Source organism: Carcharodon carcharias, chromosome 9 (genome assembly GCF_017639515.1).
Source record: "Carcharodon carcharias isolate sCarCar2 chromosome 9, sCarCar2.pri, whole genome shotgun sequence".
NCBI classification, from domain to species: domain Eukaryota; kingdom Metazoa; phylum Chordata; class Chondrichthyes; order Lamniformes; family Lamnidae; genus Carcharodon; species Carcharodon carcharias.
Window position 1 is genome coordinate 154820918 of NC_054475.1, and position 16432 is coordinate 154837349.

The 16432-nt window shown below is 38.4% G+C and overlaps 1 protein-coding gene across 1 annotated transcript in view; it reads left to right on the plus strand.

Annotated features, from left to right (window-relative positions):
* upf3b (UPF3B regulator of nonsense mediated mRNA decay) overlaps nucleotides 1-16432 on the plus strand; it is a 32571-nt gene that overhangs the window by 9840 nt on the left and 6299 nt on the right. The window contains exons 3-5 of the mRNA XM_041195678.1: nucleotides 3965-4071; nucleotides 11346-11471; nucleotides 16141-16254. Coding sequence (XP_041051612.1) covers nucleotides 3965-4071; nucleotides 11346-11471; nucleotides 16141-16254 — 347 coding nt within the window. The remainder of the gene's footprint in view (nucleotides 1-3964; nucleotides 4072-11345; nucleotides 11472-16140; nucleotides 16255-16432) is intronic.

Sequence of the window (16432 nt, forward strand, 5' to 3'; positions counted from 1 at the left end):
CCAGACGCTTGTCACACTATGAGCCAACCAGTCTCACTAAATTTTGTCTTTTACTTGAGGGTTTCCAATCTCCACTCTCCAAGAATTCTCTTTGGAATCTTCTCCAAAACCTACACTTTCTCTCAGGTGCCTTCCACAAGGGTTCGCCTCCAGGGTTTCGAATTCTCTTTCTGATGTTCCTCCTCCCTAGGTCACCACATGCATTCAAGCTTTCTTCCACACACACACTCTCTCTCACCAACTCAGCTGTCAACAGTACACCACTGTTTCACATGCCCGTAGCGAAGAGTTATAGACCTTCAGTCATTTCTTTGGACTTTCTTGCCTCTTGCAAACTGGCCTTGCTTTAAATCTGCTTTTAGCAGCTTTTGTCTCTTTAAATCTGAAGCTTGGAGCCTTTCTCTCTGCCCCTCACTTTTAAACTTCACTTAACAAGAGCTTTCCCAGGTTCCTGTCCTCCTTTTGACTAGAAGGTTGTCTTTGGACTTTTGCCTCTTCCAGTCCCCTGGATTTTTGGGTTTTTCCTTAGCTTGGGACTAGCTATCTGTCCCCTTTGCTCCAGTCCCTCCCTCCTGGCACCAACTTTCCCAAAAAAACTGAATTCCATCGCTCTCAAATCAAAACTACTGTTTCTCTTCTGAGTGTGTGTGGGTGTGTGTTTGTCTCTCTCTCTCTCTCTCTCTGGGAGGGACCTGCCTCTCTGATCCCCTGTTGCTAGGCAGCAGTTCAATTCTCCTAGCCTTGTTTGTTTAACTTAGCTGCAACAATTATAAAAAAAAAACTCATTAGAAATGCAAGCACCCTTTTAAAGTGAAACTAAAACTCCATTTCACCTTTCTTAACACAGACATAGAAATACTAATCATACTTAAACTTTAAAGCTAAAACTCATTCCTAACACCTACAAATACCAATATAGCTTACTTAAACTATCTCTATTTCCTAACAGTGATACGGTTCATTTTTCTTGTTTCATAAATGTTTTATTCTTTGTGTTAAAAGTTCATCAGCATCCTGTGAATTTGTCCAGTAGCTTACCTCCACGGTTTCTAAAAAAAACAGTTCCTATCAAGCCAGGTTTCACTCTGGGATCTGACTTGTCCAGTAGTAACATCAGCTGGAATCGTAACAGTAGTAGTAAAAAAATGAAGTTAAAAGCTCTTAAGAGCTTAATGCGGATGCTTCAAGTATTCAGATAAAGATAGATGAACTAGTGGCACAAATAGAGGTAAATGGTTTAGATCTAATCTCATTACAGAGACATGGTGACCAAGGTGGGGAAATAAATATTCCAGGGTACACAATATTTCAAAAAGGGAGACAGAATGGCAAAAGAGGAATGGTAGCCCTGATTATAAAGAATGAAGTAAGGACATTAGTGAGAAACGATCTTGAATCAGATCCTAAAGTAGGATCAGTATGATTGGAGATTAGGAATACAAGAGTCAACGCTGGTGGGACTAGTTTATAGGTCCCTAACAGTAGTTATACTGTTGGACAGCGCATTAAACAAGAAATTATCGGAGCATGTAACAAGGGCAAAATAATAATTGTGAGGGATTTTAATCTTCTTATAGATTTGACCAATCAAATTGGCAAGGATGGTCCAGCAAATGAGTTTGTAAAATGTTTTCACGACCGTTTCCTGGGCAATACCTTGTGGAAACAAGTATGGATAAAGCTATTTTAGATCTAATATTGTGTAACTGAGGCAGGATTAATAAGTAATCTCATAGTAAAAGATCCACTGGGAACTAATCATCATATGCAATTGAATTCTGTCAAATTTGAAAGTGAAATACTCCAATCGCAAAACATAATCATAACCTTAAAGCTAGTTTCATGAATATGAGGGAGAACTGGCTATGGTTGATTGAGTAAATAGACTAAAAGATATAGCCATAAATAAGCAGTGCAAAACATTTTTAAAAAAACAAGTCAAAATGTTCAACTTTTACATTTAATTGAAAAACAAAAATTCAGGAAGAAAGATCCAATAGTGGCTTACTTAGGAAGTTAAGGATGGTATTAGGTTAAAAGAAGCGGCTTTTAAGATTGCAAAGAATAGTAGCAAGTCTAAGGATTGGGAGTGTTTTAGAAACCAACAGAAGGTCACCAAAAAGTTAATAAAAGGGGAAAATAAGAATATGAAAGCCAGAAATATAAAAACAGATTGTTAAAACCTTTACAAATATATAACAATGAAGAGAGTAGCTAAAGTAAATGTTGGTCCCTGAGAAACAGAGACAGGAGAAATTATTATAGGGAATGAGGAAATGGCAGAAATATTGAACAGATATTTTATGTCTGCCTTCACAGTAGAAGACACAAGGTGCATGCCAGAAGTAGAGGGTAAACTAGATGCAAAAAAGAGTGATGAAATGAAGGAAATTAATATCAGCAGAGAAAAAATACTGGAGAACGATAAGGGGCTGAAATGTGACAAATCCCAAGGACCTTAAGACCCACATCGTAACATTCTGAAAGAAATAGCCAGAGTATCACTATTTCTGCTGCTACCGTTTTTCAAAATTCCCTATCCCCAAGACATTGGAAATTAGCAAATGTGACACTTCTATTCAAAAAAGAAGGGAGAGAGAAAACAGAACCACAGGCCAGTTAGCCTGGTATCAGTCATTGGGAAAGTACTGGAATCTATTATTCAGGAAGTCTTAACAGCAAATCATAGCATGATTAGAACAAGTCAACATGGTTTTATGAAAGGGAAATTCTGTTTGACAAATTTATTAGAGGTTTTTGAGAATATAGCCACTGGGGTAGATAAAGGGGTGCCGGTAGATGTTTTATACCTGGATTTCCAAAAGGCATTTGATAAGGTACCACACAAAAGCTCAATAGGCAAGGTAAGGGCTCATGGCGTCAGGAGTAATATGTTAGCGTAGGTAGAGGATTAGATAATGGACAGGAGTCAAAGAATAGGTATAAATGGGGCATTCTCAAGTTGACAGGCTGTGACCAGTGGAGTACTGAAAGGATCAGTGCTGGAGCCTCAGCTATATCCAGTCTATATTAATGACTTGGGCAAAGAGAGAGTAAAGTATCTCACTTGCTAATGATACAAAGCTAGGTGGAAATGTAAGTTGTGAGGAGGACACCGAGGCTGCAAAGAAATATAAACAGATTAATTGAGTGGGCACCAAGATGGCAGATTGAGTATAATATGGGGAAGTGTGAGATTATTCACTTTGGTTATAAGAATAGAAAAGCAGAATATTTTGTAAAAGGTGTGAAACTTTGTAAATGTTGATGTTCCAAGAGACTTGGGGGTGCTCGTACAAGGAACTCAAAGTTGGAATTCAGGTACAGCAAGCAGTTAGGAAGACAAATAGCACGTTCGCCTTTATTACCATGGGATTGAAGTACCGTACAAGAATAAAGATATCTTGCTAAAATTGTATAGGGCTTTGGTAAGATCACGCTTGGAATACTGACTTCATATCTTAGAAAGGACATGCTTGCATTGGAGGCAGAACAGCGGAGGTTGGTCCCTGGGCTGAGAGGATTGTCCTATATGATGAGAGGCTGAGTAAATTGGGCCTATATTCTCTGGCGTTTAGAAGAATGAGAGGTGATCTCATTGAAGTTTATAAGATTCTGAAGGGGCTTGACAGGGTAGACATTGAGAGTTTCTTTCCTTTGGCTGGGGAAATTAGAACTCTGGGGCACAGTCTCAGGATAAGGGGTTGAACATTTAGGACTGTGAAAATAAGAAATTTCTTCTGGGCCACATGATCTACTCGTGTTCCTATTTCTTGTATTCTTCTATTATATTCTTCTATTGAACTTGGTCTGGCTATAATGAGGGAAACTTTCTGTTGTATATGTTACTGTAACTACAACTAATGATTGCAAATTTTATGATGTGTAGTATTCCTGCAAAATAATGGAAGTTAATTGCATTTTTTGGTTTAATTCTTATCTAAAATCTCTTATCTTTCCACAGTTTATTTCCCCACATATTTTCTAGAGCGTACATCAACTTTAAAAACCAAGATGACATTGTCCTCTTCAGGGATCAGTTTGATGGCTACGTTTTTATTGACAGCAAAGGTAGGATATTTTTAACTGTGTACATTAATAAGTATGCTGACTCCTCCTTGTTTGCTTTCCTCATTTGGGATCTATTAAGTCCTTTGCCTTCAAATGTGCATTTTCAAAAATTGTAAGGACTTTTGTGTATCTATCAGTTCTGGGTATTATCTGTTTGCCAAAAAAAACTCAATTTTCGACGATGATGGGGATGTGGAAAGAAACTAAATTAGAAGCCCATTCTCAGAAGCTTTACATTAGGCACAGAAACATTATTAGTATTTCTCAGTATGAAACAAACTTTTCAAATTTAAGTCAAACAAAACAGGTGGAGAGGGAATGTTGAATGATGATTCCTTTTTAATATTTTTATTGCTTAAAGGAATATTTTTCTCTGTAGTATCTAATAGATGTTTATCTAATAATTATGTAGTAATGAGTACTGATGTGATCATATTCAATGTGCTTTTAAAGGATCCTATTACAATGAAAAATTTCTCTTTCCATGATTGCCTTAACGAGTCAAGATACGTTTTATTAAAAAGATTGATGCTCTGGTTTTTGCAGTTGTGAGCAGCTGTTGTGAACAAATGTTAAATAAAACTGTTTGATTATTTTTCAGTAATGTGTATTGATCAGCCCAGCATTTTTATATTGTTTTTGCTTTACTTCCATCAGTATATGTGGAACACAGCAGAGAATGAAGTTGCACACCAACTTGACATTTATCCTGATGGACTCAAATAGTTGATTTAGTTTTTAAAAGGAACCCTTTAAGTACTATTTGATGGCATAGATGATATTTTACCATTAGCACTCTATAACTGGATTTATAGCACATCTGAAAGGAACATGATTCCTGTGGTACAAATGTTAGTGAGTATTAGTTCACTCAGTAAAAACAATAACAAGCAGGCGCAATATGATAAGGGATATGATAAACAACATGACAGGAAGGAGTAGAAAGTACAAATCTTCAGAGTAAATCAACAGATAAGGCTAAATGCTAAAAACAGTAAAAGAACAAAACTAAAGGCTCTGTATCTAAACACATGTGGCTTTCGAAACAAAACAGATGAACTGATGGCGCAAATAGAAATAAATAACTACGATCTGATAGCCATTACAGAGACATGGCTACCGGCTGACATAGATTGGGACCTGAATATTGAAGACTACATGAGATTTGGGAAGGACAGGGAGTTAGGAAATGGGGAGGGATGGCTCTGTTAATTAATGATGGTATTAGCACATTAGAGGGGGATGAGCTAAGTTCGTGAAACCAGGATGTAGAAGTGGTTGGGTTTAGATGAGAAATGATGAAAACAAGAACCCGCTCATGGGAGTGGTGTAACTACATGGTAGGACAGAGAATAAAGAAAGAGATAATGGAGGCTTGTGAGAAAGGTACAGCGATAATCATGGGGAATTTTAATCTAGATATAGACTGGAAAAATCAGATGGGCCAAGTTAGCGTAGGTGAGGAGTTTATAGAATGTTTTCGGGATAGTTTCTTAGAACAAAACACATTCTGGAACCAACCAGAGAGCAGGCTATATTAGACCTGGTATTGTGCAATGAAATAGGATTAATTGATAACCTCATACTGAAGGCACCCCCTAAATAGCAGTGATCATATATGATTGAATTTTACATTCAGTTGAGGGAGAGAAGAATGCATTGAAAACTAGTGTTTTAAACTTAAGGGTAAACATGAGGGCATGAAAAGGGGAGCTAGCTAAAATGAACTGGCACATTGAGTTTAAGGGATAGGTCAGTAGCGACAGTGGCAGATATTTCAGAAAACACAAAATAAATAGATTCCAATGAGAAAGAAAAATTCCAAAGAGAGGACCCACCATCCATGGTTAGCTAAAAAAAAGTTAAAGACAGTATCAAACTTAAAGAAAAAACATCATTGCACAAAGAAGGGTGGTAGGTAGAAGATTGGACAGAATGTAAAGAACAGCAAAGAATGACAAAAAGATTAATAAAAAGGGAGAAATTATGGATAGCATGAGCTTCTATAGATACTTAAATAAGAAGAGTTAACAAAGTGAGTGTTGGTTCTACAGAAGGTGTGCCTGTGGAATTAATAATGGAAAATAAAGAGGTGGCAGGTGAATTGAACAGGTATTTTTCATCGGTCTTCACTATAGATCATACAAATAACATCCCAGAAGTGGCTGTAAATCAAGGAATGGAAGTGAGGAAGGAACACAGGGAAATGGTTATTGGGCAAATTGTTAGGGCCAGAATTCCCTAGATTCAGAGAAGGTTCCATTCGATTGGAAAATAGCAAATGTAACTCCTTTATTCAAAAAGGGAGAGAGACAGAAAGCAACAAACTACAGGCCAGTTAGCCTAACACCTGTCATAGGGAAAATGTTAGAAGCTATGATTCAAGATGTTATAGCAGGGCATTTGGAAAAATTCAAGGCAATCGGGCAGAGTCAGCCTGCTTTTGTGAAAGGGAAATTCTGTTTAACTAATTTATTGGAGTTCATTGAAAGAGTCACGTGCTGTGGATAAAGGGGAATCAGTAGATGTACTGTAGTTAGATTTCCAGAAGGCATTTGATAAGGTGCCTCATCAAAGGCTATTGCAGAAAATAAAAGCTCATGGTGTAGGGAGTAAGAGATTGGCATGGATAAAAGATTGGCTGGCTAACAGGAAACAGAGTTGGCATAAATGGGTCTTTTTCTGGTTGCCAGGATGTAATGAAAGGTGATCCACAGGGATCAGTGCTGGGGCCTCAAATGATTTGAATGAAGGGACCATAGGTATGGTTGCAAAATTTGATGAAAGCACAAAGATAAGTAGGAAATTAAATTGTGAACAGGACATAAGGAGGCAACAAAGGGACATAGGTTAAGTGAGTGGGCAAATATCTGGCAAATGGAGTATAATGTGGGCAATTATGAAACAGTCTATTTTGGCAGGAAGAATTAAAAAACTTATTATCTAAACGTTGAGAGTGCAGAGCTCTGAGCTTTAGAGGGATCTGGGTCCTAGTGCATGAATCGCAAAAGGCTAGTATGCAGGTACAGAAAGTAATTAGGAAAGCTAATAGAATGTTATTGTTTATTGTGAGGGGAATTGATTACAAAAGTAGGGAGCTTATGATCCATTTGTACAGAGCACTGGTGAGGCCACATCTGGAGTATTGGGTACAGTATTGGTCTCTTTATTTAAGGAACGATGTAAATGCATTAGAGGATGTTCAGAGATGGTTACTGGACTAGTATCAGGAATGCACAAATTGTCTTATGAGGTTGGATATGTTAGGCTTTACCTACTGAAAGTTAGAAGATTGAGGTGACTTGATTGAAACCTTTATGATCCTGAGGGGGTCTTGTCAGAGTGAATGTGGAGAGGATGTTTCCTCTTGTAGGAGAGTCTAGAACTAGGGGTCACTGTTTAAAAATAAGGGGTCGTACATTTAAGACAGAAATTAGAATTTTTTTCTCTGGAGGTCATGAGTCTTTGGAACTTTCTTGCTCAAGAGGCGGTGGAAGCAAATTCTTTGAATGTTTTTAAGGCAGAGCTAGATAGATTCTTGATTAACAAGTGGGTGAAAGGTTATTGGGGTAGTCAGGGATGTGGGGTTGACTACAACCAGTTCAGCCATCAGCCATGATCTTATTGAATGGTGGAGCTGGCTTGAGGGGCCGAGTGGTCTACTCCTTCTAATTGGTGTGTTCGTATGTATGTATGTTCGTACGTATTCTGTACCCTAATTTTTCAATGTATTCTTACTTAATAATTAAAATGTCTAATGAATCTAAGCAGAAAATGTTAAGCAACAACATAGGCAGAACTCAGAAAGAGGTTCTGCATAGAGAGTATGAGGAGCTAGGCACATAATTAAAAAGCTGCACCTCAAAGGTTTTAATCTCTTGTTTAATATCTAAGACACCTGCAAATTAGCATAGGGTACATAAAATTAGACAGGTGAATACATGGCTCAGAGACTGCTGTGAGAGAAATGGGTTCCAATTTGTGGGACACTGGCACCAGTACTGGGGAAAGTTGGGGGGCTGAACCATTGGGACAGTCTACACTTGTACCATGCTGGGACCAGTGTTCTTGTGAACTGCGTAACTAGGGAAGTAGAGAGGGTTTTAAACTAAATAGTGGGGGCAAGGGATCAAATGTGGGAAGATGTGGTATATCAAATGGCAGAGATAAGGGAACAGAGGAAGCTATTAATATGGGAAATGATAGACCGTGACAGGAAGTGACAGAGTGTACATGTCTAAGAGTAAATCAATAGATGAGATTGGAGATTACAAAAATAATAAAAGGCTCTGTATCTGAATGCACGTAGCATTTAAAGCAAAACAGATGAACTGATGGTGCAAATAGAGATTAATAATTACGATCTAAAAGCCATTACAGAGACATGACAGCAGGATGGCATAGATTGGGACCTGAATATTGTAGGGTATGTGATTTTTAGGAAGGACAGGAAGTTAGGGAAAAAAGTGGAGGGGTGGTTCTGTTAATTAAAAATGACAGCACATTAGAGAACAATGACCCAAGTTCAGGAAACCAGGATACAGAAGTGGTTTGGGTAGGGATGAGGAATGATAAAGGCAAGAAGTTACTTGTGAGAGTGGTGTATAGGCCCCCTAATATCAATCACATGGTAGGATGGGGTATCAAATAAGAAATAGTGGGAGCATGTCAGAAAGGTACAGTGATTATCATGAGGGGTTTTAATCTCATATAGACTGGAATAATCAGATGGGCAAAGGTAGCATTGATGAAAAATTCATAGAATGTTTTCTGGACAATTTCTTGGATCAGCATGTTCTGGAGCCAATCAGGGAGCAGGGTATACTAGACCTGGCAATATGCAATGAGATAGGATTAATCAATGACCTCAATGAACGTGCCCCTAGGTAACAATGATCATAATATGATTGAATTTTGCATTTAGTTTGAGGAGAGAAGATTGCCTCGAAGTCTAGTATCTTAAACTTAAATGAGGGCAATTATGAGGGCATGAGAGCAGAGCTAGTGAAAGTGAACTGGTGAATTAAGTTAAGGGATAGGTCAATAGAGATGCACTGGCAGACATTTAAGGTGATATTTCAGAATGCAAAGAATAGATGTATTCCAACGAGAGAGAAAAATTCCAAGGGGAGCACCCATGAACCATGGTTAACTTAAGAAGTTAAAGATAATATCAAACTTATAGAAAAAGCATATAATTTCACAAAGATGGGTGGCAGGTCAGAAGATTGGACAGAATATAAAAATCAGTGAGGAATACCTAAAAGATTGATAAGGAGGGAAAAATTAGAGTATGAGAGAAAGCTAGCTAGAAATATAAAGACATATAGTATGAGTTTCTATAGATATTTAAAAATGAAAAGAGTTAACAAAGTGAGCGTAGGTCCTATAGGAAGTGAGTCTTGGGAGTAAATAATAGAAAATAAGTAGATGGCAGATGAATTGAACAGGTATTTTGCATCGGTCTTCATTATAAGGATACAAGTAATATCCCAGAAATAGCTGTAGGTCATGACTTGGAAGGGAAGGAGGAACTGAAGAAAATTACCATCACCAGGGAAGTGCTACTCAGCAAAGTGTTGGAACTGCATGTTGAAAAGTCCCTGAGTCCTGATGGTCTTCAACCGAGGGTCTTAAGAAAGTGGCTAGTGAGATAGATGATGTGTTGGTATTAATTTTCCAAAATTCCCTAGATTTGTGCAAGGTTCCATTAGATTGGAAAATAAATAATCTAACTCCTTTATTCAATAAGGGAGGAGACAGAGAGCAGGAAACTTGGGACAGTTAGCTTGACATCTGTCATAGAGAAAATGTTAGCTATTAATAAAGATGTTATAACAGGGCTTGTGACTAAATTCAAGGTAATCAGACAGAGTCAACATGGTTTTGTGAAAAGGAAATCATGCTTAATCAATTTATTGGAGTTCTTTGAAGATGTAACAGGTGCTGTGGATAAAGGGGATCCGGTGGATGTACTGTACTTAGATTTCAGAAGGCATTTGATAAGATCCCTCATCAAAGGTTAGTGCAGAAAATAAAAGCCCATGGTGTAGTGGGTAGAAGATTGGCTAGCTAACAAGAAAATGAGTAGGCATAAAAGGGTCATTTTCTGGTTGGTAGGATGTGATGTGTGATATGCCACAGCGATCAGTGCTAGGGCCTCAACTTTTTTTACAATTTATATAAAAGATTTGGATGAAGGGACCGATGGTATGGTTGCTAAATTTGCTGATGACACAAAGGTAGGAAGGAAAGTATGTTGTAAAGAGAACATAAGGAGGTTACAAAAAGATATAGATGGGTTAGGTGAGTGGACAAAAGACCCGGCAAATGGAGTATAATGTGGGGAAAATGTGAGGTCTGTTTTGGCAGGATAAATATTAAAGAAGCTTACTATCTAAATGTTGATAGATTGCAGAGCTCTGAGATGCAGAGGGCTCTGGGTGTCCTAGTGCAGGAATGCAAAAAGTTAGTATTCAGGGGCAGAAAGTAATTAGGAATGCTACCAGAATGTTATCATTTATTGCAAGGGGAATTGAATACAAGAGTAGGGAGGTAATGCTTCAGTTATACAGGGCATTGGTGAGACCAGATCTGGAATGCTGTGTACAGTATTGGTCTCATTTAAGAAAGATGTAAATGCATTGGAAGAAGTTCAGAAAAGATTTACTAAAATAATATCTAGAATGGGTGTGTTGTCTTATGAGAAAAAATTGGACAGGTTAGGCTTGGATCCACTGGAGTTTAGAAGAGTAAGAGGTGCCTTGATATAAGATCCTGAGGGGACTTGACAGGATGGATGTGGAAATGATGTCTCCTCTTGTAGGAGAATCTAGAACTAGGGGCATCTATTTTAAAATAAGGGGTTGCCCATTTAAGACTGAGATGAGGATTTTTTTTCTCTTAAGAGTGTTGAGAGACTTTGGAATTCACTTCCTCGAGGTAGCTGAGGCAGTCTTTGAATGTTTTTCAGGCAGAAGTAGATAGATTCTTGATAAGCAGGTGGGTGAAAGGTTATCAGGGGTAGACAGGAATGTGGAGTTGAGGTGAAAATTAGATCAGCCAAGATCTTATTGAGTGAAGGAGTAGGCTTGAGGGGCCGAATGGCTGTCTCCTCCTAATTTGTATGTTCATATGCTTTTAGTTTTGTTTTGTTTATGAATTTAAGATGACAGAAACATATTTTGCTGGCAGAAAGTTTAGTTTGATCCATTCTTAATTGTAAGAACCCTTTTATTTGTTATCCCTGTGTTTGTCTCTCTCCCAACCAATAGGTCAGGAGTACCCTGCTATTGTAGAATTTGCCCCTTTTCAGAAAATTCCAAAAAAGAAGAGCAAGAAAAAAGATGCAAAAGTGGGAAGTGTTGAAGATGGTATGGACCATATACATTTTAGTGATGGTATGGAGAATCTACATTTTGCTTTTACAATGTAAACATTTTGTTGTAAACTGTAACTGTCTTGTCCTATCCTATTCCATTTTGTTTCTGCTTTCATGTCCTTCAGCTGGATGGACAGGATGCAAACTACTCTTCTGTTTATCACCATTGTTCTGTCACTGTAGAAAATGTGTTTAGTGATGGCCTGAATATTTCAGTCAGCAGCAAAGCAATAGTGCTTGCCACTGACCCCAAGATCACAAAATTCTAGAGATCTTTGTGGTGTGTATTTTGCCTTCCCCCCCAATTCAAATCTGGCACCAGGTCAGATAGAGCTCAAGGTGTCCAGGAACAGGGATGTCATCAAGCAGGGTAAGCAACCAATCATACAGAGGAATTCTCACAGACAGGAAAGCAGGAAGTAAAATGCACTGGTTATCCTTCACTTTTTGTAAGTTTTACAGAGAGTGAATTAAAGATTTGGATATACATATTAAAAGCTGAAATATCAAACAAGGTCTTAAATTGATGTATTTTATTCTAAAGTTATTAAGTTTGTATTGTAATGGAAAAATTTGACAATATAAAATTAGTTTTTCAGGGCCTAAGAGGTTATTCAGAAGTAATTATGATTTGGTATATCATTTCAAATCCTAGGCCAGTGTATTATTTCTCATGTCCGCTGGGTTAAACGCAGGATTCAAAATCATACCCATTCTTAAGATTTTTTTTGTTGAACTAATTTTTAATTCCATTAGTTTAAGGGAACACTAATGTCTTAGGTGGGAAACAGCTGCAGAATAATTCATGTCTGGTAGGGGCAACTGAAGAATGTGTTGATTCTAGTAAAATGTTTAAAAATGCCATCAATTTTTCATGCTTTGTTGTTTAATTTGAAGCATAATCTATTTATTAAACCAAATGACCTAGGATACTCAGTTAGTTTGTTAATACAAATGTTGCAGATTCAAGCCCCAGAGGTCTGACGCTTTAACATGCCAATGTTAAGTTGTCATGAATTTTTTTGCTTTTTTTTATTATTCATTCATGGGATAACCTTTCACGCACTTGCGCATCCCTAATTGCCCTTGTTCAGAGGGCATTTAGGAGTCAACTACATTGCTATCGGTCTGCAGTCATATGTAGGAAGGCAGATTTCCTTCCCTAAAGCACGTTAGTGAACCAGATGGGTTTTTACAACAATCAGCAATGGTTTCATGGTTATCATCAGACTTTTTTAGTGCCAATTTTTTTTTTATTGAAATCAAATTTAACCATCTGCCTTGGTGGGATTCGAACCCTGGTCCCCAGAGCATTACCCTGGGTCTCTGGAATACTACTCAGTGACAATACCAGGGATTTGTGTAGCTGCCCCAGGACCAGTATTTCTGGTAATTGGAGAGAAGCCCATTGTCTGGGCTGTCCTCCTCTTGGCTAAAGGAAGCTGCATAAAAGAGTGGCTATATTTATTCTGTATGTTTTAAGGAAATTGAATTGCCATTTGCTGGGGTTCTGGTCTCTTTATCATTACTGTGCTTAATTATAATTACTATGCTGACTGCTGTTGAAGTTTATTAAAGTAATATACTTTTTTTTTACTGTATTAATACCACTTGTTGGGGAAAGGGAACCGGGAAAATATTCCTGAAATTGTGAACATTTTTTTTAATGAGTTGTGGTTCACACTTCCTTCTTCGCTGAAAGGCATGAGTTTTTACTGAGATATGAGAGACTCCTTGGGGATGAGCGACCATAATATGATAGAATTCTTCATCAAGATGGAGAGTGATGTAGTCGATTCTGAGACTTGGGTCCTGAATCTTAATAAAGGAAACTACGATGGCATGAGGCGGGAGTTGGCTATGATGGATTGGGATGTTACTTAAAGGGATGACAGTGGATCGGCAATGGCAAACATTCAAAGAACGCATGGGTGAACTGCAACAATTGTTTATTCCCGTCTGGCGCAAAAGTAAGACAGTGGACAAACCATGGCTTACAAGGGAAATTAGAGATAGTATTAGATGCAAGGAAGAGGCGTACAAATTGGCCAGAAAAAACAACAGACCTGAGGATTAGGAGCAGTTTAGAATTCAGCAAAGCAGGACCAAGGGATTGATTAAGAAGGAGAAAATAGAGTATGAGAATAAGCTTGCAGAGAACGTAAAAACTGACTGTAAAAGTTTCTATAGATATGTGAAGAGAACAAGATTGGTGAAGACAAATGTAGGTCCCTTACAGTCAGAAACAGGGGAATTTATAATGGGAAACAAAGAAATGGCTAACCAACTAAATACATACTTTGGTTCTGCCTTCACAAAGGAGGACACAAATAACATACCAGAAATGTTGGGGAACACAGGGTTTAGTGAGAGGGTGGAACTGAAAGAAATCAGTATTAGTAGGGAAATGGTGTTGGGGAAATTGATGGGATTGAAGGCCGATAAATCCCCAGGGCCTGATAATCTACATCCCAGAGTACTTAAGGAGATGGCCCCAGAAATGGTGGATGCATTGGTGGTCATCTTCTGAGATCCTATAGACTCTGGAACAGTTCCTACAGATTGGAGGGTAGCTAATGTAACCACTATTTGAAAAGGGAGGCAGAGAGAAAACTGGGAATTATAGACCATTCAGCCTGATGTCGGTAGTGGGGAAAATTCTAGAGTCCATTATAAAAGACTTAATAGCTGAGCATGTGGAAAACAGTGGCAGAATCAGACAGAGTCAGCATGGATTTATGAAATAGAAATCATGCTTGACAAATCTACTGGAATTTTTCGAGGATGTAACTAGTAGAGTTGATGAGGGGGAGCCAGTGGACATAGTTTATTTGGACTTTCAGAAGACTTTCGACAAAGTCCCACATAAAAGATTGGTGTGTAAAATGAAAGTGCATGGGATTGGGGGTAGTGTATTAAGATGGATAGAAAATTGGTTGGCAGACAGGAAACAAAGAGTAGGGTCTTTTTCCGAATGGCAGGCAGTGACTAGTGGGGTACCGCAGGGATCGCTGCTGGGACCCCAGTTATTCACAATATATATTAACGATTTAGATGAGGGAATTAAATGTAATATCTCCAAATTTGCAGATGACACAAAGTTGGGTGGGAGGGTGAGCTGTGTGGAGGATGCAGAGATGCTTCAGTGTGACTTGGACAAGCTGAGTGAGTGGGCACATGTATGGCAGATACAGTATAATGTGGATAAATGTGAGGTTGTCCATTTTGGTAGCAAAAACAGGAAGGCAGATTATGAATGGCTATAAATTGAGAGAGGGGAATGTGCAACAAGACCTAGGTGTCCTTGTACACCAGTCGCTGAAGGTAAGCATGCAGGTGCAGCAGGTGGTAAAGAAGGCAAATGGTATGTTGGCCTTCATAGCCAGAGGATTCGAGTACAGGAACAGAGATGTCTTGCTGCAATTGTACAGGGCCTTGGTGAGACCACACCTGGAATATTGTGTGCAGTTTTGGTCTCCTTATCGAGGAAGGATGTACTTGCTATAAAGGGAGTGCAGCAAAGGTTTACCCGACTGATTCCTGGGATGGTGGGACTGATATATGAGGAGAGAATGAGTTGATTAGGATTATATTTGCTGGAGTTCAGAAGAATGAGAGGGGATCTCATAGAAACCTATAAAATTCTAACAGGACTAGACAGGATAGATGCAGGAAGGAGTCCAGAACCAGGGCTCACAGTCTGAGGATATGGAGTAAACCATTTAGGACTGAGATGAGGAGAAATTTCTTCACCCAGAAAGTGGTGAGCATGTGGAATTCTTTACCACAGAAAGTAGCTGAGACCAAAACATTGTATGTTTTCAAGAAGGAGTTAGATATAGCTCTTGGGGCGAAAGGGATCAAAGGGTATGGGGAGAAAGTGGGAGCAGGCTATTGAGTTGGATGATTGGCCATGATCATAATGAATGGCGGAGCAGGCTCGAAGGTCCAAATGGCCTACTCCTCCTAGTTTCTATGTTCCTATGATTCAACTGTGTTGGGGAGCTGGTAGGAATCAGAGACGAGCTCATCTTTTCTCCATGGGAAAAAGTGCTTCTTGAGCACCAAGCACTAGCGATGCCTAATCCAGAGGCACTGAGGCCAATTGCTAATGCCCTAACCATTGCAATAGATTGAGATCAACTAAATCAGGATTAGCCAAGGATCGTTGCACAAAACTGTCCAAGTAAACAAACCCGAGAAAAGATACATAGCTTCAAAAGTACAACACAAAGGGTTAACAACCGAAGATATTACAATTTAGCCGTTTTTCTTCCCCCTTTCTTTGAAAATGTTATTATGGATTGTTTTAAAAAGCATAATAACTACAATTAAGCTGATGTTGAGGGTAGAATTGTGTAATATCTTGAAGCAACCTCTTGTGCGGTACCTTGGGTGCAGATTCAATCCTCTGTTGTTCAGTCTTGCCGCTTTAGATAGGTGCAGAAGGGACACAAGTTGCTATTCCACATTTGTAGTTCCTAAACTGCATTTTTATAAGTGCCCCATTGTCAGAGCAGTATAGGCCACAAGATTCTCAGAAGGAAAATTAGAAGATAGCTTTTTTTCCCCCAAGGATGGGGCAGGTTAATTGGAAGTAAGAACCTTGTTTTCTTTTTGAGTCTTGGTTATGTTTATTTTAGAATTGGTAGAATTTTTTTCACATTTTTGTATTTTTCATATATCAGATCCTGAATATAAAAAGTTTTTGGAGAGTTATAATAATGCAGATGATGAGAAAAATTCAAACAATCCCGAAACACTTCTGGAGGAAATTGAAGCCAAAACGAAAGAGTTAGCAGGTAAAATGAGCTTTTTAAATAAGTCTGATCAGTTTCCAAGCTAACATCCATTTACCTGTCACAGTTTGTAGATAAAAATGACAATTGCAAAATTTGATGCAGAATTAATTTACTAATCGTGTGCCCTTCAATCTTAATGTATAAACCCTTAACTGCATATAACGAACTTTTTTTTCTA